Source organism: Loxodonta africana, chromosome 5 (genome assembly GCF_030014295.1).
Source record: "Loxodonta africana isolate mLoxAfr1 chromosome 5, mLoxAfr1.hap2, whole genome shotgun sequence".
Lineage (NCBI taxonomy): Eukaryota > Metazoa > Chordata > Mammalia > Proboscidea > Elephantidae > Loxodonta > Loxodonta africana.
The window spans coordinates 35,528,068-35,552,878 of record NC_087346.1 but is presented as its reverse complement, the minus strand read 5'-3'; the positions used below and the strand labels follow the sequence as shown (position 1 = coordinate 35,552,878).

General features: G+C 37.8%; 1 protein-coding gene and 1 pseudogene across 7 annotated transcripts in view; one reads left to right on the top strand and one right to left on the bottom strand.

Annotated features, from left to right (window-relative positions):
* LOC135231422 (protein LLP homolog) overlaps positions 1–24,811 on the top strand; it is a 71,020-nt pseudogene that overhangs the window by 21,798 nt on the left and 24,411 nt on the right.
* ZGRF1 (zinc finger GRF-type containing 1) overlaps positions 18,341–24,811 on the bottom strand; it is a 103,806-nt gene continuing 97,335 nt past the window's right edge. For 3 of the 7 annotated variants that reach the window (XM_023548597.2, XM_064285424.1, XM_064285422.1), the window contains 6 exons: positions 24,605–24,732; positions 23,141–23,264; positions 20,676–20,852; positions 20,407–20,541; positions 19,445–19,706; positions 18,343–19,092 (listed from right to left, as the gene is read on the bottom strand). In XM_023548597.2, the coding sequence (XP_023404365.1) occupies positions 18,935–19,092; positions 19,445–19,706; positions 20,407–20,541; positions 20,676–20,852; positions 23,141–23,264; positions 24,605–24,732 (984 nt within the window). In that variant the 3' untranslated portion in view covers positions 18,343–18,934. Of the gene's footprint in view, positions 19,093–19,444; positions 19,707–20,406; positions 20,542–20,675; positions 20,853–23,140; positions 23,265–24,604; positions 24,733–24,811 lie in introns of all 7 variants that reach the window. The other 4 variants (XM_064285425.1, XM_064285423.1, XM_064285427.1 and 1 more) reach the window with 3 other exon arrangements.

Below are 24,811 nucleotides of genomic sequence, written 5' to 3'. Positions count from 1 at the left end.
TGTGTCCTTGGTGTTCTTCATTCTCCTTTGATCCAGGTGGGTTGAGACCAACTGATGCCTCTTAGATGGCTGCTTGCTAGCGTTTAAGACCCCAGACGCCGCTCTTGAAAGTGGGATGCAGAATGTTTTCTTAATAGATTTTATTATGCCAGTTGACTTAGATGTCCCCTGAAACCATGGTCCCCAGGCCCCTGCCCCTGCTACACTGGCCTTTGAAGCATTCAGTTTATTCAGGAAACTTCTTTGGTTTTGGTTTAGTCCAATTGTGCTGACCTCCCCTGTATTGTGTGTTGTCTTTCGCTTCACCTAAAGTAGTTCTTATCTACTATCTAATTAGTGTCTAATAATCTTTTGAAAAAATTTTTTAATCTTTTTAAAAATACATTTCATTGTGCTTTAGGTGAAAGTTTACACAGCAAATTAGGTTCCCACTTAACAATTTTTGAACAAATTGTTCCATAACATTGGTTACAATTTTTGTGATGTATCAGCATTCTTATTATTTCCATTATGCTTTTTCTGTTTCCATTTATCTAGCTTCCCTACCCTTCCTCGCTTTCTCATCTTTGATTTTGGGTAAACATTGATTGTTTGATATTGTATAGTTGATTATTTAAGGAAGCACAGTCCTCACAGCTGATATTGTTCATTTTATAAGTCACTCTGTTATTTGGCTGAAAGGAGACCTCTGGGAGTGCCCTCAGTTCCAAGTTAAAAAGGTATCATAGGGCAAGAGTCTCAGGGGTTCTTCTAGTTTCTATCAGTCCAGTAAGTCTGGTCTTTTTTAGGAATTTTAGTTTTGTTTTACATTTTTTTTCCATTCTATATGGGACCTTCTATTGTGTCCCTGGTCAGAATAGTTGGTAGTGGTAGCCGGGCACGATCTAGTTCTTCTGGTCTTAGTCTAGAAGAAGTTTCTAGTAGTCCTTTTGTAGATGTTTACCCTACATAGACAATAATGTCATCTGCATTTTTATTTCTTCTTTCCCAAACTGTTTGCCCTTTATTTACTTTTCTTGCCTTATTGCACTGAGTAGGGCCTCCAGTACAATGTTTAATAGAAATGGTAAGAGTAGAAATCATCTCCTTTTTCCTGACCTTAGGGGAATAGCATTCGGTCTTTCACCATTAAATATGATGTTAGCTGTAGCTTTTTTGTAGATGTTCTTTACCAAGTTGCAGGAGTCCCTTCTATTTCTAGCTTGCTGAGAGTTTTTCTCATGGATGAATACTGAATTTGGTCAAATGATTTTTCTGCATCATGAAGTGACTATACGCCTTTTCTTCTTAAGTCTATTGTATCATGACCTGCATTATTAATTTTATAATGTTGAACCAGCCTGTATCCCTGAAATAAACCTTGATTGGTCATGATGTATTATCCTTTATATATTTTGTTGGGTTCTATTTGCTAATATTTGTATATTTATTTTGTTGAGGGTTTCTGTGCCTGTGTCTGTGTCTAGCAGAGAAAACCAGAACCCATGTGTCAGCCATCTGTTTTTATAAATAAAGCTTTATTGAACACAGCTATTCTTATTCATTTGCATATTATGTATGGCTCTTTTCATGCTACAACATCAAAGTTTAGTGGTTGCAACAGAGACTCTATGGCCCGCAAGCCTAAAATATTTGCTATCTGGCCCTTTAAGAAGAAGTTTACTGATCTCTGCCAAAGAAAAGTTTTCTTTACTTACAATGTCTATTTCTGGCCTTGGTGTCGGGGTAATGCTTCTATTTTCTGGAATTGTTTGTGTAGAATTGGTATTATTTCTTTCTTAAATGTTTGGTAGAATTCACCAGTGATGTCATCTAGGCCTGGGTTTGTTTGTTTTTTTAATTGGAAGGCTTTGAATGATCAATTCAATTTAATAGATTAGAAACATTCAGATTATTTACTTCTTCATGAGTGAAGGTAGTATGACACTATGTTTCTGAGTGACAGTATGTTTCAAAGAATTTGCCCATATCAACTAAATTGTCAAACTTAAGGGCTTAATGTCATCTGTTGCTTTGGATTTTGTTGTTGTTGTGTTGCTTTATTGCAGATCTATCCCCATTCACCCATTGGCAACAACATTTCCCAGGTCCCTCGTTTGGGCCAGTGGGAGGCACTAAACGGAAACTGAAAGGTGAGAGGAGAGGGGAAGCTAGAACATTTCTCTCACTTTTTCTGTGCTTTGGGACAGCGTTTCTGGTAATGGCCGCATCTCTTTCATTGTTCTAGTTCCAGCTGAAAAGACCTACCTGTTTTATGCCAGCTCCTGCCAGATTGCCTCCAATGGCTCCCACTGAATGGTCCCAACACTTGGACTCCAGTAACGTTTTCTTCTCCCTTCGCTTTTATTAATATCTAGGTTGCTTCATTGCTCTGTTTGGCTTTTCACTCTCACAGTATCTTTGCAATTAGTTCTTTTTCTTAAAGTCCTTCAATTGGATTTCCTGGCTTGGGTTATATTTTCCTAACTGAACTTTGACTGATAGGTTTGATTTTAGATAGGAAGCCTTTCTTGATTTTGATTTCAGTTATTTGCCAGGAGTTCTCAATATTCAATGAATGAGAAGAGTCATCTATGTTGTACAAATGAACAAAATAATAAGATACTTCTTGTTTAGGTTTGTACTTAAGAAAAAAAAAAGTAAGGCTATTTTCATTCCCAAAAGATAATCACTCAAGTCTTCATGTGGGACAGTGAGACCTTTAGCCCCATCCTCCCACTTCTGTATCTTCTAAACAGACAATAGGATAGTCGAGTGGTCACAGAGAAAGCAGCTCCATATATTGACCTATGGGAGTTCTCAATGAACATCTTGCTCCCCACTTGATCACCTGAAAGCGAAGCCCACTTGGCAACCCAGTCTTCCCCAATAACACTCCCACCTTCATGCCAGACCAGACTAGACCAGTTGCCATCAAGTTGATTCTGTCTCATGGTGACCCCCTGTGTGTCAGAGTAGAACTGTGCTGTATTGGGCTTTCAGTGATTTTTTTTTTTTCCCCTGGAAAGTAGATGGCCACAGGGCCTTTTTTCTGAGGCACCTCTGGGTGGACTAGAACCTCCAACCTTTTAGTTAGCAGCCAAACACGTTAATTGTTTGCACCACCCACGGACTCCCCCTTAGAGGGGCTTTCAATCAGCCTTTTAGTGCTTTTCTCCTGAATATGAATGTAAATCAAAAAACATTAGATACATAAGGAAAATATTCATCATAAAAGGGAAAGACGAAAACAAACCTAGAAAGTAACAGGGAGGAAACAGAAATGTTGTTAAGGAAGATATTTAAAAAAAAAAAAAAAAAGATACTCCAATATTTTCAGAATGAAAAGAGAGGGTATTATGTCCATAAAACAAAAATAAAATTCTGCCAAAAAAGGAATAATCAGAGAAAAAGAAAGAGCTCTTGGAAACTAAAATTATTACAACTTATGTAATCTTCAGTAAAATGTTTCAAAGATAAATTCAAAGGAATAGCCCAGAGAGCAGGAAGAAAAAAGTCACAGATACAGACAACAGTAAGGGTAAGAGACTTAGAGAATCAATACAGGAGTCTGATCTGACCAGTGAGAGTTCCAGAAAGAGAAAAGAGAGGGGACAAAATTATCCAGTAAGTGAAGAACAGGTGAATGGTTTTAAGATAACTATTATATATTCATACAATAGAATATTACTCAGTATTATAAGGAATGAAGTGCTGATAACACATGACAACATGGATGGTCTTCAACAGCCTGGTGAGCAGACTTCGGCTCGGCGTGATCTCCCTGCCGCGTGTGAGTTTGTGAGTCTTCCCGGTTAAAACATGGCTAAAAGCTTATGGAGTAAGTTGAAAAGGAAGACGTGTGCTGAAAAGAGAAAAAAGGATGTCCCAAAGGAGCTCAGCAGACTTAAAAATATCCTCAAAGTAGATGGTGATGTTTGAATGAAAGCTGTTCAAGAGATAGCAAATGTTGTGGTACTCAAACATTGCCAAGAGGAAATGCAATGTGAGGTGAACAATGAAAAAGATGACATGAAGATACAGACTGATGTTAAGAGAAATGAAAAGAATCTTCTAGACCAGCATGGACAGCACCCACTATGGATGAACAGAGGCAAAGAAAAAAAGCGAAGGCAAAGCAAGAGAAAGGAAAGGGAAAAAACAAAGCAAAAGCAGTGAAGCCGGCAAGAGTTTTAGTCTGGTAGACTCTTAAACTTGAAAAAATGCCACGGGGGCAGATGTTTGATTAAAATGTATACACTGATTTCAGCTTCCACCAGATAAAAATTATCTATTTCCATATCCTAACTAGGCCTTTTTCTTTGATTCGAACCCAACATAACTCAAGTTTGTTTTGGGAACTTGAATAAAATGCTTCATTTGGTGAATGAAAGCCATACCGATATATAATTTGGATGTTCTCCAGTATCCAGGCATTATCAGACCTCAAAATTCTGTCAAGTATTAATCTAGTTGGAATTGTTTGTTGTTACAACTTGATAATTATAGTCAGTAAATATAAAGCAAATGATGTTATACTGACAAATTTAAGCTAACAGAAAGCTATTATTGCAAACATAATTTTAAAATATAATGTGATTGGATCTTATAAGCAGTGCTTGTTTGGAGTTTGAATTTTGTGTTATTCAGAATAAAAGACATTTTGTGTGTAAAAACAAACAGCAACAAAACATGGTGACCAAAAGGAACCAGACACATAAGAGAAGATACTGTATGACTTGGTTTATATGAAGGCCTAAGGTAAGCAAAGGAGCCTTGGTGGCTCAGCAGTCAAGTGCTTGGCTGCTAACTGAAAGGTTGGCAGTTCAAACCCACCAGCTGCTCCGTGGGAGAAAGATGTGGCAGTTTGCTTCCATGAAGATTTACAGCCTTGGAAGCCCTGTGCGGCAGCTCTCCTCTGTCCTGTAAGATTGCTATCAGTTGGCATTGACTCACTGGCAATAGGCTTGGTTTGGTTTTGGTTTTGGTTTAAGGTAGGCAAAACCAATCTATGGCTGACAGAGTGGGTTTGTGGCTACCTTGGGAACACATGGGAGCTTTGGGGATGATGGAAATGTTCTGTATCTTGATTGTTGTGGTGCATACATTTGTCAAAGTTCATCAAAATGTACACTTAAATTGAGTATATTTATTGTATGCAAATTATATCTCAATAAAGCTAATTTTTAAAAGAAAACCAGAATTCTGACATAGGTGGACTAATGCCTACATTTTAAGAAATAATATTAGAGGCAATAAGGTACCATTGAATAATTCTAATGTGATCATATTTGCATGTTAGTAAAATCATTCTGTTGGGAAGTGACTAGAGACAATGAGTTGATGAGCTTATTAGTGATATATAACTTCTGGGCATATGGGACGTGTAAGATCAGTTATCATAAATGTGTTGTGGCACCCATCTGCACATAAGTATAATTTTCTCTAGAGCACTCAGCAGCCCAGGCGTAGGAAAAAGGAAAAGGGTATTTGGATTAATCTACGGTTAGGGTTTTATCAGCTGTAAAAAAAATGCGGCAAAGAGGCAGTACACTAAGGCAGTTGAGAAAGTGGTTAAACATGATGCGTTCTAAGCAGACAGGAAGAGAGAAAGTGGCTAATAAGTTGGAAAAACAGTAAGGAGTCAGGAGAGGAGAGATCATGAGAATGCCCGAAGGGAGGGGTAGGAGAAGTGAGGGGGAGGCCGTAATCCGTGGTAATTTAGGGTGATGACAAATTCCAAGTGATTTTTAAAAAGTATAGGCAATATGGAATGAGCACTGAGATATATTATTCAGTGAAAAATGTCAAATACATGAAATGTGTATAGTAAGCTATCATATAAAAGGTGGAGACCATTTACATATACTTACTTGTACGTGAGTAAAATATTTCTGGAAGAGAATACAAAAACTTGGTAAGATTTGTTGATTCTGTGGGGGAAAACTGGGTACCTGGGAGATATAGAAGGGAGCAATACTTTTCACTGTATTCCTTCTATTCCTCTTCAGCGTTGAACCGTGTGAATGTTATTACCTATTCAAAAATAAATAAACAAGAAAGAAGGAAAAAAAGATGTGATACAATGAATAAAAACTGAGGTAGTCACACTTAAAGTTTATAAAATTGCGCTTTCAGATGAACAAATACTAGAAGGTAAGATAAATAAGTCCTGTTTGATTTGTTTCTTATAAAATACAGAAGTAGAATTTTAAAAAGAAGGAAATTTAAAAAAAAGGAAAAGGAAAAGAGACCACCACCTGGGCAGTCTAGATTTTGTCATTCAGCTGTTGAATACTCACTGACCACCTATTGTGCTAGTGTTGATCCTAAATTATAAATGCTGCATTGCACACTCAGGTTGCCTTAAAGGCTGTCTCCGGATCCCAAGTACCCACCAGAGTACTGGGATGGGAATCCCACCCAGTGGCACCAACCATTCCGTAGGTGTTATGTCCATTTATCCTGATCAAGTCCTACACACAAGACATGTACACAGTGTTGGCAATAGTAAAAGACATTTTAATTACTCACAGACAACATACAATGTACAACAGGAAAAGTTCCATTGCATATGATCCTCCTTGGATCAAAAGCTGTCTGGGCAGGATGGAAAACTTCCAAGAGTGCCCCCTCTCTTTGCACCGTGAATGAAGGTCCCTTAGCCTCTCCCTCTACCACATTTTATATTCCAGGAGTTGTATATTTCACTGCGCAGAGTGCATTGCAAGTCCCCACTCCATCACCAGAAGAGGGGGCACAGTCAGACATGGGGGTGCCAGCCTGGAATTGTTAGCCCAGAATTGTATCTTTAGCCCCGCTGCTTATTTAGACAAGTCATTAGGCTTCAAAGAGGGAGATGCAACTGTTTGTTCCAAAGCCCAAAGATGCTGGTGGGGAGGGGAGGAAGGGGGAGTAGTTCTTAGCAGTTTGAGCCATGGAAGGACTGCCTACTTTCAAATGCAAAATGATTCTAAAAGGCACTGATACTAAAGTTATAGTATATTTCCTATACCAATATGTTGTCTATTTTGTCCTTGATCTTCGTCTTAGGCTAGGTTCCCTAGAGGAACAAAACCAGTGAAGCATATATATAGAGAGAGAGAGATTTATTTCAAGGAAATGGCTCACGAAATTGTGGAGGCTGGCAAGTCCCAAATCCATGGGTCAGGCAGCAGGTTGCTGGGTCAGGGGGTTGTGGGAGCTGGCAAATCCCCAAATCTGCAGATCAGGTGGCAGACTGCTAGCTCGTGCCCGGAGAACCAGAGGCTGGAGGATGATGAGACAAATGCAGGATCGAGAGAGAATGTAAGCTTTGCCAGAACATCTATATATATTGGATGCAGGCCATACCATCAAGGAAATTCCCCTTCCATCTGGTTGGCTGCTCACATCAGATCACAAAATGAAAGATGATTACATAAGGTCTGCCAAACCTCTGAGAATCATGTCCAAGCCAAGTTGACAATTACATAGTGAACATAATTAATGTCACTGAATTGTACACATATAAATGGTTGAAATGGCAAATGCTTTGTTAGGTATATTTTCTCTCTCTCTCTCTCTCACACACACACACACACACAAGAATGCCCCCATGTTTCTGCATCCAGCAGTGCTCTAGCCATTCCCCATGTGGGGGTGGGGTGGTAAGTACCTAGTTCACCTACACTCCATGCCTGAATTGGTACATAAACCAAGCTGCACGTAACCTGTTATGGAACGTTGAACCCAACTGTTCTCCAGTTAACACAGGTCAGCCATAGAGTAGATGCTCAATGAATGTGCTGAGTTTAATTGAACCAAAGTAAGAATTTGTTCTACAGGTATACCTCATTTTATTGCGCTTTGCCTTAGTTCACTTTGCAGATACTGCATTTTTTACAAATTGAAAGATTGTGGCAACCCTGTGTCAAGCAAGTCTATTGGGACCATTTTTCCAACACCATGTGCTTACTATCTATTATGGTGATACGGAAACCCTGGTGGCATAGTGGTTAAGACCTACGGCTGCTAACCAAAAGGCGAGCAGTTGGAATCCACCAGGAATTCCTTGGAAACCTTATAGGGCAGTTCTACTCTGTCTATAGGGTCGCTATCAGTAGGAATTGACTCGATGGCAATTGGTTTTTGTTTTTTTTAATGGTGATCTGTGATCAGTGATCTTTGATGTTACTATTGTAACTGTTTTGGGGTGGCACGAACTGTGTCCATGTAAGATGGCAGACCTAATCGATAAATGTGTATGCTGACTGCTCCACCGACTGACTGACCCCCATCTCTCTCCCTCTCCTCAAGCCTCCCTACATCTTGAGACACAACACTATTGAAATTAGGTCAGTTGATACCCCTACAGTGGCCTCTAAGTGTTCAAGTGAAAGAAAGAGTCACATGTCTCTCACTTCAAATGTGATTAATCATGTGAAATGATTAAGCTTTGTGAGGAAGGCATATCAAAAGCCAAGAGAGGCTGAAAGCTAGGCTTCTTGTGCGAAACAGTTAGCCAAGCTGGGAACGCAAAAGAAAAGTTCTTGAAGGAAATTAAAAGTGCTACTCCAGTGAACACACAAGTAAGAAAGAGAAACAGCTTTTTTATTGCTGATATGGAGAAAGTTTTAGTTGTCTGGATAGAAGATCAAACAAGCAACAACATTTCAAAAGCCTAATCCAGGGCAAACCCTAACTCTCTTTAATTCTATGAAGGCTGAGAGAGGTGAGGAAGCTGCAGAAGGAAAGTTTGAAGCTAGCAGGGGTTGCTTCACAAGGTTTAAGGAAAGAACCCGTCTCCATAGCATAAAAGTGCCAGATGAAGAAACAGGTGCTGATGTAGAAGCTCTATCAAGTTATCCAGAAGAACTAGCTAAGACAGTTGATGACGGGGGCTACACTAAACAGATTTTCAGTGTAGACAAAACAGCCTTGTATTAGAGGATGCCATCTTGGACTTTCATAGCTAGAGAGAATACCTGGCTTCAAAGCTTCAAAGGACAAACTGACTTTCTCGTTAGAGGCTAATACCGATGACTTTAAGTTGAAGCAAATGCTCACTTACCATTCCAAAAATCCTAGGGCCATTAAGAATTATGCTACATCCACTCTGCCTGTGCTCTATAAATGGAACGACAAAGTCTGGATGACAGCACATTTGCTTATAACGTGGTTTCCAAATATTTCAAGCATACTGTTGAGCCTATTGGAGCCCTAGTGGTGCAGTGGTTAAGAGCTATGCCCGTAAACAAATTTCTTTTATAAGGATCAGCACAAAGCTGGTTCTTATAGGGTGGAGGCTAAAGATGTCCCAAATGTCTAACTTTTCCAAGTTACTGTGCCACTCTGTCATCTCTGACATCAGCTACTCCCTAGTTCACTGCAACATCTCACAAAACTCATGAACCATGTAAAGGAAATGGCTCACACAGTTGTGAAGGCTGGTAAGTCCCAAATTTGGGGGTCAGGTGTAGACTTCTCCCTGGCCCTCAGTCATGGCCCAAAGGCACTCAGTTTTCTTGCTCCATGGGCTGGGAAGCCCACTGTGCAATCTCCTGTGGGTCTCTGCTGCCAGTTTCTCCTTTGGTGGTGGTGGGCTCTCCTCTCTGCTTTGGAATTGGCTCCCTTTTAAGGCAAAACTGATGCTCAGTGAGCCACAATTATCTTATTTGCACAGCCCCACCCAATCACCTGGGTGAGAGTCACAAGACCATGGCTAGAAAGCCCACACACAAAATTAATTAATCACATCAAAGGCTGCTAACGAAAAGGTCAGCAGTTCAAATCCACATCCGCTCCTTGGAAACCCTATGGGGCAGTTCTCCTCTGTCCTCCAGGGTCACTATGAGTCAGAATTGACTTGACAGCAAGGGGCTAATGGGTTGAGTCTACTGCTCAGACAAAAAGATTCCTTTCAAAATATTGCTGCTTGTTGACCATGCACCTGGTCACCTAAGAGCCCTAGTGGAGACGTACAAGGAGATTAATGTTGTTTTCACGCCTGCTAACACAACATCCATTCTGCAGTCCCTGGATCAAGCAGTAATTTCGACTTTCAAGTCTTATTATTTAAGAAATACATTTCATAAGGCTATAGCTGTCATAGATAGTGAATGTTAAGAACATTTGTGATTCATGGGAAGAGGTCAAAATATCAACATTAAAGGAGTTTGGAAGAAGTTGATTCCAGCTCTCATGGATGACTTTGAGGGGTTCAAGGCTTCAGCGGAGAAGTAACTACAGATGTGATGGAAATAGCAAGGGAACTAGAATTAGAAGTGGAGCCTGAAGATGTGACTAAATTGCTGCAATCTTATGATAAAACTTTAACGGATGAGGAATTGCTTCTCATGGATGAGCAAAGAAATCTACTCCAGGTGAAGATGCTTTGAACACTGTTGAAATGACAAGAGAGGACTTAGAATTTACATAAACTTAGTTGATAAAGCAGCTGCAGGATTTGAGAGGATTGACTCCAATTTTGAAAAAAGTTCTACTGTGGGTAAAATGCTATCAAACTGGATTGCGTGCTACAGAGAATTTCATTGTTGTCTTATTTTAAGAAATTGCCACAGCCAGGCCAGCCTTCAGCAACCTCCACCCTGCTCAGTCAGCAGCCAGTAGCATCGAAGCAAGACCCTGCACCAGCACGAAGATATGACTCCCTGAAGGCTCATATGATGGTTAGCATTTTTTGACAATAAAGTATATTTTAATTAAGGTTATGTATTTTTTTGAAGACATAATGCTATTGCACACTTAATAGTGTAAACATAACTACTATATGCACTGTGAAACAAAAAATGCGTGTGACTTGTTTTATTGTGATATTCACTTTATTGCAGTGGTCTGGAACTGAACCTGCGATATCTCTGAGGTATGCCTATACTCCAAGCCACAAATCCGTCATAATTCAACCAACAAAATGGACTGTAATTTTCCATCTTAAAAGCTTCACCCTTAAAAGAGATGAGTACCATAGGTACCCTAAAACTTTCACTTAGGAAGTGTTCTCTACTAGTTTTCTAGCCCACAAGTTGACTGCTTCCTAATTTTTCTGCTTCATTTTTCCTACCCCTTCAATTGGTACACACACACACACACACACACACACACACATACTTTAATTCTAGGACCAGATTTGCCTGGTTAGAAAGTGAAATAGTAAGGCAAAACCAATAATTAAGAGACTAACAGAAGAGTTAAAAATCAACCTAACTAGTGTTTCAGGAACAGAGAGGCTTACAGGGATATTTGGATTGTATTTTTCCTTTTATTTTATAATCAAGTCCTGCTAATGTAAACCATAAAGTACAATTTGAACTAAACATACCTACTTCACTCATGACTAATCACAAAGCAGGCATTTCAAATCAACGTTGAGCTGATGTTTTTAGAACAATTATTTAATTTTCATGGTCCAATATCTGTCAAGTAAATCACCAATTTCCAGTTCATTCTTATTTAATATAAAAAAATTAAATTAGTATAAAGCTATTTCACAGCTGTCCTTAAACTATAGTCAAAAGCACACAGCATTTGAGGTTTGTTTTGGCATCTCCAAATGAAATCTTCTTTTTGTTCAAATATTAAATAGCGATACTGAAAGCTAAGGGGTTTTTTTTGAAGTTTTAACCTGGGCTTTATATATAATCTTGAATTTTAACTTGTATATTTTCACAAGTTACTCAAATATTAAAAAGCATGTTTCTAAGGACACAGGTTGGTTTCAGAGCAGAGTACAATTTATATATATACCATACTATACCATACCCATTGCCGTGGAGTCAATTCTGACTCATAGCGACCCTATAGGACAGAGTAGAACTGCTCCATTGGGTTACCAAGGTTCGAACTGCCGGCCTTTTGGTTAGCAGCTGTAGCACTTAACTGCTACGCCAACAGGGTTTCATATATATATATATATAACCTACTTTTGATAACTATAAGAATGATTGGCTCAACTCTGAATATATTTTTGTAAATAATCAGTTTTTCGTGCATTAAGTAACAAACTAGACCTTCTAGTAGCAAACTTAGACCTTCAAAGAGAAACCAAGAAGCCCATTTCTCTCATAAAAAGTATAGATTATTCGAACAAATAAATTGTTACAGAATAAATTAACCAAGGTAAATTATCAGGAAGTAAGTCTGATTAGTTGGGTCAAAAAGGGTTTTTGGTGTTAGTGTTTTCCCCTTTTGATAAAGTAATTTAAAGTGGCAAATGAGGAGGTGGTGCAGGATAGCAGAAGAGCCTGGCCTCAGGGTTGGATTAGTCGGAGTTCCAACCTGCCTTTTACTAGTTATGGCAGATTAAGTGGATCACTTTCATTCCTCTTGGCTTTCTCTTTGTAAAATGAGGAAAATACCTGTCCCCCTCACTGAGATCAGTGAGATATTTGTGAAAGTATCTTGAAAACAACCTAACACACATACCCTGTAAAACAAAATCAGTTGATCAAGAATGGATCAAAGACTAGAAATATCTGTTTTAATATGTGATACAGAAACCAACAGGCTCTTCCTACAAATAAAAATCTTGAGAATATTCTTTTGTAATTCTATCATTTATTGAATATGGAAAAAATTGTTTTAATATTATTGCTATCAATAGGTCATCTGATGGCTATAATTGTATAAACTGGCTTGATCACCTTAGGCATATTGTAAAATCATAAGAAACTTTAACATTTTTGTTGTCTATTGAATGGAATACTCTTTAAAGTTAAATTTGTATCTATTCAATCTTAGAATTTGAAATGAAAAAGCAGGTGTTAGTCTAGGTGTTGGGGATTTCTCTATGTCAAATACTGTGATGGCCTTTCTCTTCTTGAAAATAGAAATTAGTGCCATATTAATATTCAGGGTTCAGAGAGTATATTGTAGCTCAAAGTATGTTATGAACCAGACACCTTTACAATGGCAAACACCACTCAAATAGAAGACAAATTTGATTTTTAATCTCCTTAAAATAAAGTAGAAGAGCCAAAATAGATCCCCTACTCCTCACACTGGGTCTTGGAAGGAAATAAGAAAATGAGAGCTAACTGTCCCTTATCCCCTTTCTGTTGTAACAGCCTTAAAAAAGAAAGTGTGTCTTGGCAAACATCTAGCTCATCTGGCATAACATAGTTTATAAAGAAAATGTTCTACGCTCTACTTTGGTGAGTAGCGTCTGGGGTCTTAAAAGCTTGGGAGTGGCCAAAGATGCTCCACTGGTGTCACTCCCTCTGGAGTAAGGGAGAATGAAGAAAACCAAAGACACAAGGCCGAGATTAGTCCAAGGGACTAATTACCACAGCCTCCGCCAGACTGAGTTCAGCACAACTAGATGATGCCTAGCTACCACCACTGACTGCTCTGACAGGGATCACAAGAGATAGTCCCAGACATAGCTGGAGAAAAATGTGGAAAGTTCTAACTCTAAAAACAAACAAAAAAAAACCAGACTTACTGCTCTGACAGAGACTGGAGAAACCCAGCGAGTATGGCCCCCAAACAGCCTTTTAACTCAATACCGAAGTCACTCATGAGCTGAGGTTTACTCTTTAGCCAAAGATTAAACAGGCACATAAAACAAAATGAGACTAAATGGGCACACCAGCCCAGTAGCAAGGATAAGAAGGCAGGAGGGGACAGGAAAGATGGTACTGGGGAAGCCAAGGTTAAGAAGGGGAGAGTGTTGACATGTCATGGGGTTGGAAACCAGTGTCGCAAAACAGTATGTGTATTCATTGTTTGATGAGAAACTAGTTTACTTTGTAAACCTTCATCTAAAGTACAAAAAAAAAAAAAAAAAAGTGTGAAGACCTGATCCTGCTCTGATGGACATAAGCTAGAGCAAGAGCGCTGTGTAAGATCTAACCCCTGGATACAAACAGGGCTGCTGCAGCTGACATTACACCATGGCACTCCGTGACTCAAACCAAATAGCTGTCTCTCCAGGAAGGGATGGATGAGGATCAGAGACGTCTTTGGTCCTGGATAAACCACTACAACATATCCACTCTAAGTCACGTGCACCTATTTGTTGCCATCAAGTCAAATGCAACTCACGATGACCCTGAAGAACAGAGTAAAACTGCCCCAGAGGGTTTCCAAGGCTGTCATTTTCAAAGAAGCAGACTGCCACATTTCTCTCCCACGAGGCAGCTAGTGGGTTTGAACCATTGACCCTTCAGTTAGCAGCCAATGGCTTAACCGCTGCGCCACCAGGGCTCCTTCATGTGTACCTAGAGGGGAAGAAAGCCTGAACTTTGAATCTCCACCCAGTGCTAAGGGGGTGGAGGAAGCAAGGGAACAGAGGCTAAGCTATTTCCATCTTTACTCCTTTTTTCCCCACACCACCATTACTTCTTTTTCTTAAAGTGCCTGGTATAAAAAAGTGCTTAATATGGTAAACTATGCAGGTAGGCTAGAAAGAACTGAAAAGGTTGACTCAGAAGCAATTCTGCAACACCATTATTTTTTTCTGCTGATTGGGTATAAATTAGAAAACTACAAAAATTAGACATGCAGTTATAAGATACAGCTGCCTAGTAACAAAAATAATAGTATATCATACTGTCAATCTCCACAACATAATATTTGTGCCAAATTCTAATGTTCTAAATAAGGGGAATATTGTTAAAAGAACGGGAAGTAGTTTTAAAGATTTCAAAGTATATATTATAGGCTCTGTCACATTAACTATGAAGACATGTAAAATGATAAAAATTTGACATCCATAGCTGACCAACCATCAAAAGTTGGGAGGCGTAGTCATCAACTGCAAGGACAATGGGATCAGGTTGAAAACATAATTGGTGGATCACCTATATAATGAATGCCATTACAAACAGAGCAAGCATGCCTACCTAAAAATAAAGAGACCCTTTACTCTCCTTTGGAAACCCTGATGCTGCAACGGTTAAGTGCAACTTCTAACCAAAAGGTCGACAGTTCAAATGCACCAGGTGCTCCTTGGAAACTCTATGGGGCAGTTCTGCTCTGTCCCATAGGGTCGCTATGAGTCAGAACTGACTCGATGGGAGTGGGTTTGGTTTTTTTACTCTCCTTTATTAACCGTTGCCTGGATCAAAATTACAAGATCTATGTTGTTGTTGTTAGATACTGTCAAGTCGGTTCTGGCTCATAGCAACCCTGTGTACAACAGAACGAAACACTGCTGCGTCCTGCACCATCCTCACAATTGTTTTGCTTGAGTCCATTGTTGCAACCACTGTGATAATCCACCTCTTTGAGGGTCTTCCTCTTTTTCATTGACCCTCTACTTTACCAAGCATGATGCCCTTCTCCAGAGACTGATCCCTTCTGATAACATGTCCAAAGAATGTGAGATATATTCTTACCATCCTGTTTCTAAGGAGCATTCTGGTTGTACGTCTTCCAAGACAGATTTGTTCATTCTTTTGTCCGTCCATGGTATATTCAATATTCTTGGCCAACACCACAATTCAAAGGTGTCAATTCTTCTTCAGTCTTCCTTATTTATCATCCAGCTTTTGCATGCATATGAGGCAACCAAAAACACCATGGCTTGGGTCAGGCGCACCTTAGTCTTTAAGGTAACATCTTTGCTTTTCAACACGTTAAAGATGTCTTTGCAGCAGATTCACCCAATGCAATGCGTCTTTTGATTTCTTAACCAGACAGAAAATGGAACAGTCATACTCCTAAGTGCAGTTGCCGTTTTCTGAAATAGTTGGTGTGCTGGGCCTACCCTCTATGCCAGGACATTTGCCGATGAATGGGGACATTTTTGGCTGTTTTACCTTGGGGGGAAGGTGCTACTGTTATCTACTGGGGAAAGGTCAGGATGCTGCTAACATCACATGATGCACAGGACAGTCCCCCAGAACAAAGAACTATCTGGCCCAAAATGTTACATATGCCGAAGTTGAGAACCCCTGCTCTATACCATCAAAACCTCTTCCTATACCTTTGCAGAAATTGAAATTTCTGGAAAACTGGCAAAATGACAGGAAGAGAAGGCGGGAGGGACTAATCGTAGTATAGGCATAGGTGCAGAGATTGTATCACAGTGTAATGACCATTACGAGATGAAAACTAGTAGGAATTAAGCGCGAGTTGTGCAAAATCAGCCTGCCTTCCAGCTATAGGTCTGAGATGGAAATTCAACTATCATCCAAGTGAGTGATAAGTGAGCCAAGTGCAATTCCCATAGTGTTCAGATAGCTCTCATAAAAAAAAAAGTATGTAAAAGATACATTCTCAGATATGCTAAGGTTCAAAAGACATATCATCTATGTACACTTCTTGGAAAAAAAAATTGTTTGAGCCCTAGCTCCAGCTGGCCAAGAAAGGCCTCAAAATGAAGAAATAAAAAATGGGGGAAGTTTGGGCAGCAAAACTTAGGAACTCAGTTTAAAAATGTGTCGTCAGTTATATTGTACAGCCCAGAAGTAAAGCATGGCTCTGTAATACTTCCTTCAACTATTCCTAACCCAGTGTAAGAAACTGTTGGGAATCACATCTACTTCACAGTTTGTATGAACACTTAAAAGAACAAATGTTGGTACAATCATTAACACATTTGGGACAAAACTTGGAGAATCACTAACAACAAGTTTGTTTGTTGGTTTTATTTTTCTCCCTAACATGAAAGAAAAGTTTCAGAGAGGTAGTACTCATTTTTTATTGCCAAGTAATTCAAGTAAATAATTTTCTGCATTTTTAAAATGAATACTGAGTGACTCAGTTCACTGATTTTTTTAAATTGGTAAAGACAAATACTTCATTGATATTATAAGCAAGCCTTTATCCTTTTTCCATCTAGGATGTATAAATGTTCATTAGTTAATAATGCTTAGAAATCAGTATGCGCTCAAATGGTTTAAAACATATTTACATATACACATATATAAGCATAGAAAAAAGACTGAAGCAATAGGTTAACAATGATTATATCCAGATAGTAGATCTCTAGAAGTTTGTTTTCTTCTGTATACTGTATTTTTCTGTATTTCCCAAATTTCCTGTAAGAATGTATTTTTTTAATAAAAAATCTGTATACTGTGTTTTTCTGTGTTTCCCAAATTTACTGTAAGAATGTATTTTTTTAATAAAAAAATTTAATCCACATATACAGTATTATATATACCAATAACTGGTGTATAAAAAATGCACAGGGAAAAGATTAGAAAGAAATGAACCAAAGGTAGTCTTTCATTCATTCACTCATCCAACAGATACTTATTAAGCATCTACTATACCAGGAGCCCTCGTGGCACAGTGGTTAAGTGCTTGGCTGCTAATTGAAAGCTTAGCAGTTGAATTCACCAGCTGCTTTGTAGGAGAAAGATGTGTCAGTTTGCTTCCATAAAGATTACAGCCTTTTCACTAATTAGATAGTAGATAAGAACTACATTAGGTGAAGGGAAAGACAGCACACAATACAGGGGAGGTCAGCACAATTGGACTAAACCAAAACCAAAGAAGTTTCCTGAATAAACGGAATGCTTCGAAGGCCAGCGTAGCAGGAGCAGGGGTCTAGGGACCATGGTTTCAAGGGACATCTAAGTCAATTGGCATAATAAAATCTATTAGGAAAACATTTTGCATCCCACTTTGAAGAGTGGTGTCTGGGGTCTTAAACGCTAGCAAGCAGCCATCTAAGATGCATCAATTGGGCTCAGCCCACCTGGATCAAAGGAGAATGAAGAACACCAAGGACACAAGGTGATTATGAGCCCAGGAGACAGAAAGGGTCACATGAACCAGCGACTACATCATCCTGAGACCAGAAGAGCTAGATGGTTGTTGGCTACAACCGATGACTGCCCTGTCAGGGAACACGACAGAGAACCCCTGAGGGAGCAGGAGAGCAGTGGGATGCAGACCCCAAATTCTCATAAAAAGGCCAGACTTAATGGTCTGACCGAGACTGGAAGGAACCCAGTGGTCATGGCCCCCAGACCTTCTGTTGGCCCAGGACAGGAACCATTCCCGAAGCCAACTCTTCAGACATGGATTGGACTGGACAATGGGTTGGAGAGGGATGCTGGTGAGGAGCAAACTTCTTGGATCAGGTGGACACTGGAGAATATGTTGGCATCTCCTGCCTGGAGGGGAGATGAGAGGGTGGAGGGGGTTAGAAGCCGGTGAAATGGACACGAAGAGAGAGTGGAGGGAGAGAGTGGGCTGGAGAGTAATTGAGAGTCTGTAGCAAGATGTATATGGGTTTTTGTGTGAGAGACTGACTTGATTTGTAAACTTTCACTTAAAGCACAATAAAGATTATTAAAAAAAAAAAAAAGATTACAGCCTTGGAAAACCTATAGGCCAATTCTATTCTGCCCTATAGGGTTTCTATGAGTCAGAATCAATGTGTCGGCAACGAGTTTTTTTTTTTTTTTTTTTAACATACCAGGTATTGTGCTGGGCATTGGCCACTGAAGGGTGTTGAACACTGTTCTTTCCACGTGTAGACTTTGGGTGTTTTTCTTCCTTCTTCTCTTTTGTACTTCTTAAAAGTTTTACTTTGAATATGTTTTTATTTATAAAATAGGATAGAATTATATTTATTTTTAAAATACAGAGTTATAGTTCAGAAAGGAGTAGGTTGGTATAACTGACTGTGCAGGTATATTCTAATAGATGAGCTTTTGAGATATTTACACATTTTGAAGTAATGTTGGTATTCCTCAAGAAGGCTTTAGCCTGTCCTTTGTAAAATGCATTTCTTTAGCAAGCAGACGGCATGGGTTTAAGAAAAAAATTATTTTTATTAGTTAAGATTTTATATTCACTTCAACATCTGCCTATCTTACTATAAATAATTCATACTTTTTTGAATACGAAAACTTTTTGGCTGAACTTATTTAATGTGTTACTAAAATATCATCAAGATCAAGCTTTTTTTTTCCATAACAAAGGTTTTAGGGTAAGAAAAATATAAAAAATATAGGTTGTAAAATGAATTTGAATTTACATAAATACATAATGTCTACACAGTGTCTTTTTGTGAAAGAGATTTACTTTGAGATTTCTCTTTTTCACTCTTTTTCTTCTGTTTTTCTTCTGCTTGTTTTTGTAAATAATCTTTAAGGAGATGGTTCAGCTGTGGTTCACACTGGCTTGCATGTTGCAATCCATCTTCTCTTCCTTAGAAAGATACAAAATATGAGATACCCGTTACCCGTTGCCATTGAGTTGATTCCAACTTATAGTGACCTTAACGGACAGAGCAGAACTGCCCCACAGGGTTTCCAAGGAGTTGCTGCTGGATTCAAACTGCCGACCTTTTGGTTAGCAGCCTAAGCTCTTAACCACTGTGCCACCAGGGCTCCAAATAAGAGATAAGTGTTCCTTATTTTATAATGGTCCAATATTATTATTTCAGCCATTTCCGCAATGGCAAATTTAGTACTAATCCTGTTCAAACCTCCCCAAGCACTAACCCCAAAAAGTCAGTTTTAATTCAAAAATACTTAAATTAAAAACATTTTCACTTTACCTTCACAGTGTTGGATCACGCGCCCCCATAGCCGATTTTTCCTCAAACAGGCTAAATTTCCCACAATCAATAAATGCCTCCTTCCTCTGGTCAATGCAACATTCATTCTTTTTTCTGAATCAATGAATCCTACTTGTCTTGTCCTTACACAGGACAGAATAATGATCTCCTTTTCAGCTCCTTGAAAAGCATCCACTGTAGACACCTGGACAGCTTTAATATTGGAATGGTCAAAGTCCACAGCACTGAGTAAATGACAAAGCTGTAGAGGAAAGAAGATAGGGATCAAGCAATGCAAGGATCATGAAGAACGTACACCTCTGAACCTATGCATAGCAACCATTCTAATTTACGTAGTAGCCGATACTTTTCATTTTATGACTCGCATAGATTTACCTAGTTTCTAAGATGACAAATTAATCAATGAATTCAATATTAATTACGAAACAAAATCAAAAGTGATTACTTTTGCATTGCCAGGAAGGTCATTTGGATGCACTAATTTAGAGCTGATAAACTAATAACGAAAACTACTAAAAAAAAAAAAAAAGAAAATCTAGTTAGAAGAAATTGGCTCACGTGTACGTTCATATCTGGTACATATCCTTGATTTACTGATAAAATTTAATGATAATGAAAAAACACTGTGGAAAATAGAGATTCCATCTGTCCCAAAACACAAAACATACATCATATTTTCCTCCCTCTAATTTGCTTATTTGAATTTTTGCCCCAACAGCTGTAAACTGAATTTAATTAAACCCGGTTAGGTTTACATTTAATTATACAGAAAAAAAGCCAGACCAGACAAAAATCAGAAAGTTTCTCTTTTAATACATTATTCACTATTGCTCTGAAGGTTTTCTAAGCACCAAACAAAACTGTATAATGTAATATTAAACATTATAATATGTAAGTGTAATATTTAATATGTGATAAATATTATAACATGTATTACAAACCTTGTACATCTGGGATTTGTATAATGTTATCACCCCAATCATAGAGCCTGCTATTCCACTTGCAATCAGTGATTGAATCAGCTTGAGTGTAAAAGCAGCTTCTGCCATATTATGAAAGCTGTTATCTCTTTCAATCTGGAACAAAAAACAGATCCTAAATTTCATTTCCCAGAAAGGCTAGAGGAAGACCAAGTAAAATCATACAAACAACAATAAAATTTACCCGGAAATTAAATGTGTTTACTCCCATTAACATTAATGTCATTTACCTGTTCAAGTCCTTTGACATTGTAGAAACACAGGGTTGGCAGCCATTCCAATAAAGGGCTCCTCTCTGTTTCTGAAACACCATTCATGAGGTTTCCATCATAGAACAGATCATTAGCAATAGTACTGATTGCAGGGTGACAACGGTATTGGGTTCTGAGGAGAACTGGCTTGTGACCCTAAGAATTTTAATACAGAAAAATAAGAAAGTAAAATATGATTCCCACCCCCCATGGAGAGGAAAATGATATTTTAAAATTTAAAAATACTGCCAAATTGTGCCTAGGAGATGAATTATAGAATAGATTATATATAAAAATCATTTTAAAAAGAAATTACTAAAAATATTTTCATAGTAAACTATTATTACACTAAAAAATTATAAAACATGCCAAATCTGAGATGTATTATCTAATAAGTTTGGCAATTAACATTATGTTTTCATAATCTATTTGGAGTTGGCCTAAGACTAAATTGGAAAGAAATCTTTAAAATAACTAGAAAGTGCTCTTGCTAATTCATTAATTAACTTCCTTCTTGGGTAAAAGCCATTTGTCATTCAGGGTCTTCAAAGAAATTTCAGATTTTGTTAATGCATCATAAAATCCAAGTCCCAGCTACTTTAGGGCTCTTTTGGATTGTGTTCTTTATTTCCAGAAAGTTCTGTAGTATTGCTAAAAACATTGTGGATAACGACAAGGTTCTCTAATAACACATACATACATAATAAAATGCAGGATTAATGATCACATGGACAAAATACCTTCTATAAGACAAAAAGATAACAAGAAAAATCAATCCTCAGCTATCAGTTAATCTTTAGAACATAAATTTGTGGGTGAGTCTAAGTCAGTGGGCATTTAAACCTTTGACAAAAAGCTTAATAAAAAATGTTCAAAGGATCCTTATTTATAATTAGAATCAACTAATGTTCAATGTTAGAGAAATTAAATTGATGAAGTTCAAGACACCCAGATGGATAAATAAGCTGAATATTGAATCTACTCAAATATGGAACTAATTAATTATAGGCAGTCCCCAGGTTACGAATGTCTGACTTATGGACAAATCATACTTAAGAACGGACTCTACCATAAATCCTATTATATTAAAAATATGAGTTAAATACATACTATGGCTCGTAATGACGGATGCAAACACTACTTCATGATATTCACAAAAATATTGCACGGTTTGGAAGTATTTTATACGCATGGAAAGGTAAAAAATATTCTATATGCTAAGACAAACATTTGAATAGTCGACGGCAAATAAGAACTGCACGTTCCTGTTCCGACTTGCCTGCAAATTTGACTTAAAAAAAGACTTTTGAGGAACGGATCTCATTTATAACCTGAGGGACTGCCTATAATTCCAAATAACTGTACAAACTATGGTTTTAAAACAGAAGGTGCATGTTATAAACCCAGAGAGTACAAATATAATAAAGATGTAACCAACAAATTTGGGAGGAGATGAGAAGGAAACACAAGAGTGCAAATGTCTCTGTATTTTTGAGCAGGGAAATCATTCCATTCTATCTACCATCTCTTGTTAAAGCAGTATTTTAGGAATTATTATCTCTTACGGATGAAGAAGTATTTCCTTGAGATTTAACAATTCTTTTGGTTTCATTTTAGTTTCTCTTCCTATGTTAAAAAACTATAGATTGTTGAAAGATCACATAGCAAAATAACTCCTTAATTGCAATTTAAACTAAAAACCATGATAAAGTTTCTCTTTCTGCAAAAGTGTTTTTATAATTCTTTTGGTTAGAACATTTTAATCTTCTACTTACAAAAAGAGCTTGACTTAGATTACTGCATCAAAACAAAAGAAATAATGAATGTACAACAAATTGTGGTATATACATACAACGGAATGTTATTCAGCCACAAAAAAGCAATGACATACTAGTAAGTGCTGCAATGTGGATGAACCTCAAAATAATTATGCTAACTGCTTAATGGGTACAGGATTTTATTTTGGGGTGATGAAAATGTTTTGGAACTAGACAGTGGGAGTGGCTGCACAAAACTCTGAATGTGCTAAATGCCACTGAAAGGTTCACTTTAAAATGGTTAATTTAATGTTATGTGAATTTTACCTCAACTGGAAAAATAGTAATAATTAAGTTTTAAAAAATTCAAAAATCTGAAGTAGAGCTCCACAGCAGTGCTGGTTTGGGGGATGGATGACTGATATCGAACTCACTGATTCATCTACCTGTCATCTTAGGAACCACGTTGTTTTTCAGTGCAACCGAAAAAGCAATATACTCATCACCCATTGGTAAAGTACACATGAAAAATATTCTTGATCAAGGGGTGCTCAAATTATGTGTTCTACTTATCTTTAAGATGAGTACTTTCTAAACAACCCTGACTTCTATTATTTTCATTCTTTATCAAGCTACACAGTGTGTAATCAACAAATCATAATTCCATATGAATTTAGCAGTATGTACCATTAAGCAAAGTCGATCAAAAAGAGTTTGTTCCAATCCATTTTCATGAGCAGCATCAGAACCCTGAATAGTAGGAGGCAGCTGTTTGGGATCCCCAACAAGAATCAGCTTTTCACATTCAAACCTGTAAAAAGAATTTTGAAAATTAATCTAGGTAATGAAAAAAAGGGGCATTTATAGCAATGTTTTCCAAAATATTAATAGATTCCAGATAATTTTAATCCCATGAAGTAGTCTGTGAACTAAAAAAGGCTTAATAGTACTGATAAGTGTATTAAAGGCTTTGAGAAGTTATGCAGTAAAGAAATCTTTACATAAATTCATTTTTCCCATAAAATCTATTAAGTACTCACTGCTCCTATATACAATTAATATTTCACAGAACACACTTTGGAAAACACTGATTTTTAGAATTCAAAGACTCTTAAAATTAAAAAATTTCTTAGAAGCCATTTGGCTTAAACTTTTATCTTAGAGATGAAGTAAATTAGGCTCAGAGGGGCTAAATGTCTTTCTAAACAGCAGCCGGATATAGTGGGAAAAGTTTAAGTTTTGTACACAAACCTATTTCCAAATCTCAGCTCTACTATATTCTGTGGACACAGAAAGTTATTTAATATTTCCAAGGTTCAGTATCCTTATCCGTAACCTGAAGGTAGTAATACCTTGCATGGCTGTTGTAAGGATTCAATGAGGTATGTAATGTGTTTAATATATATTCGGTGCTAAACAAGTATTCACCTAGCCTCCACTCTGGGCCTCGTGCTTCTCAACCTTTACCTCCTGAGTAGGGTGACCAACTCATCCCAATTTTCCCAGGACCACCCCAGCTTTAAAACTGAAAGTCCTGTGCGTGGGAACCCTCCAAGACCTCGGTAAACCATGACAGTTCATCCCCTCTCCCTTGTTAACTGAGGACAGAACAAGGACTAGAACTCAGGCCTACTGGTCTAATACTCTTTCTATCACCTTTGCATCAGTAAGAGATGCTTTAAAAGCACAATGCTCCAACTTACTGGGACAGTTTAGAAGATCTCAAAGTCTTCTAAATTTTAGGTGACAAACTTTCATTTCTAAAGATTCTTTTCAGAATCAAAACACTAGAATTCTATCAAGGTAAGGGGACATTCTTTAAGAGAGTTACATCCTCAAACCACAGCTAAATAAGAACCTTTAATCTAGTTGAGAACTCTGCAAGGTTTTAGGTACAATTCTGGTATTAGGGCTATTTACAGCTTTAAGGATTATGAGGCCCAAATGTGTAAACTGGGACCTAAAAAACTTTGATACAGTAACTAAAAATTCTCTCTGTATTCTTCTCTTCTCCTTCTTCTTTTTAAAAATCAGTTTAGTACCTGAGTTGCTAAAAATTCTTGGAAAAGTTTAGTAAGAAGCTAAACTGAGAAAATGTTCGAAGTAATTGTGACATCTGAGTGTCTTCAGGAAAAGAATCTTTGACGTTACCTTGCAATGGGAAGGAGAGAAGCCGGTTCAGTTATTTGACTGCACTCATCCAGCACAACTACAGGAAACTTAAGATCATTCAAGCACGGGAATGGGCAGGCTGCACAGGTAACTCCAACGACTCGAACCTTTATTATAACAAAAATGTTATTAACAACTATTAAGAGAATATATTTAATTATATATTCTCTAATATATAATTAATTA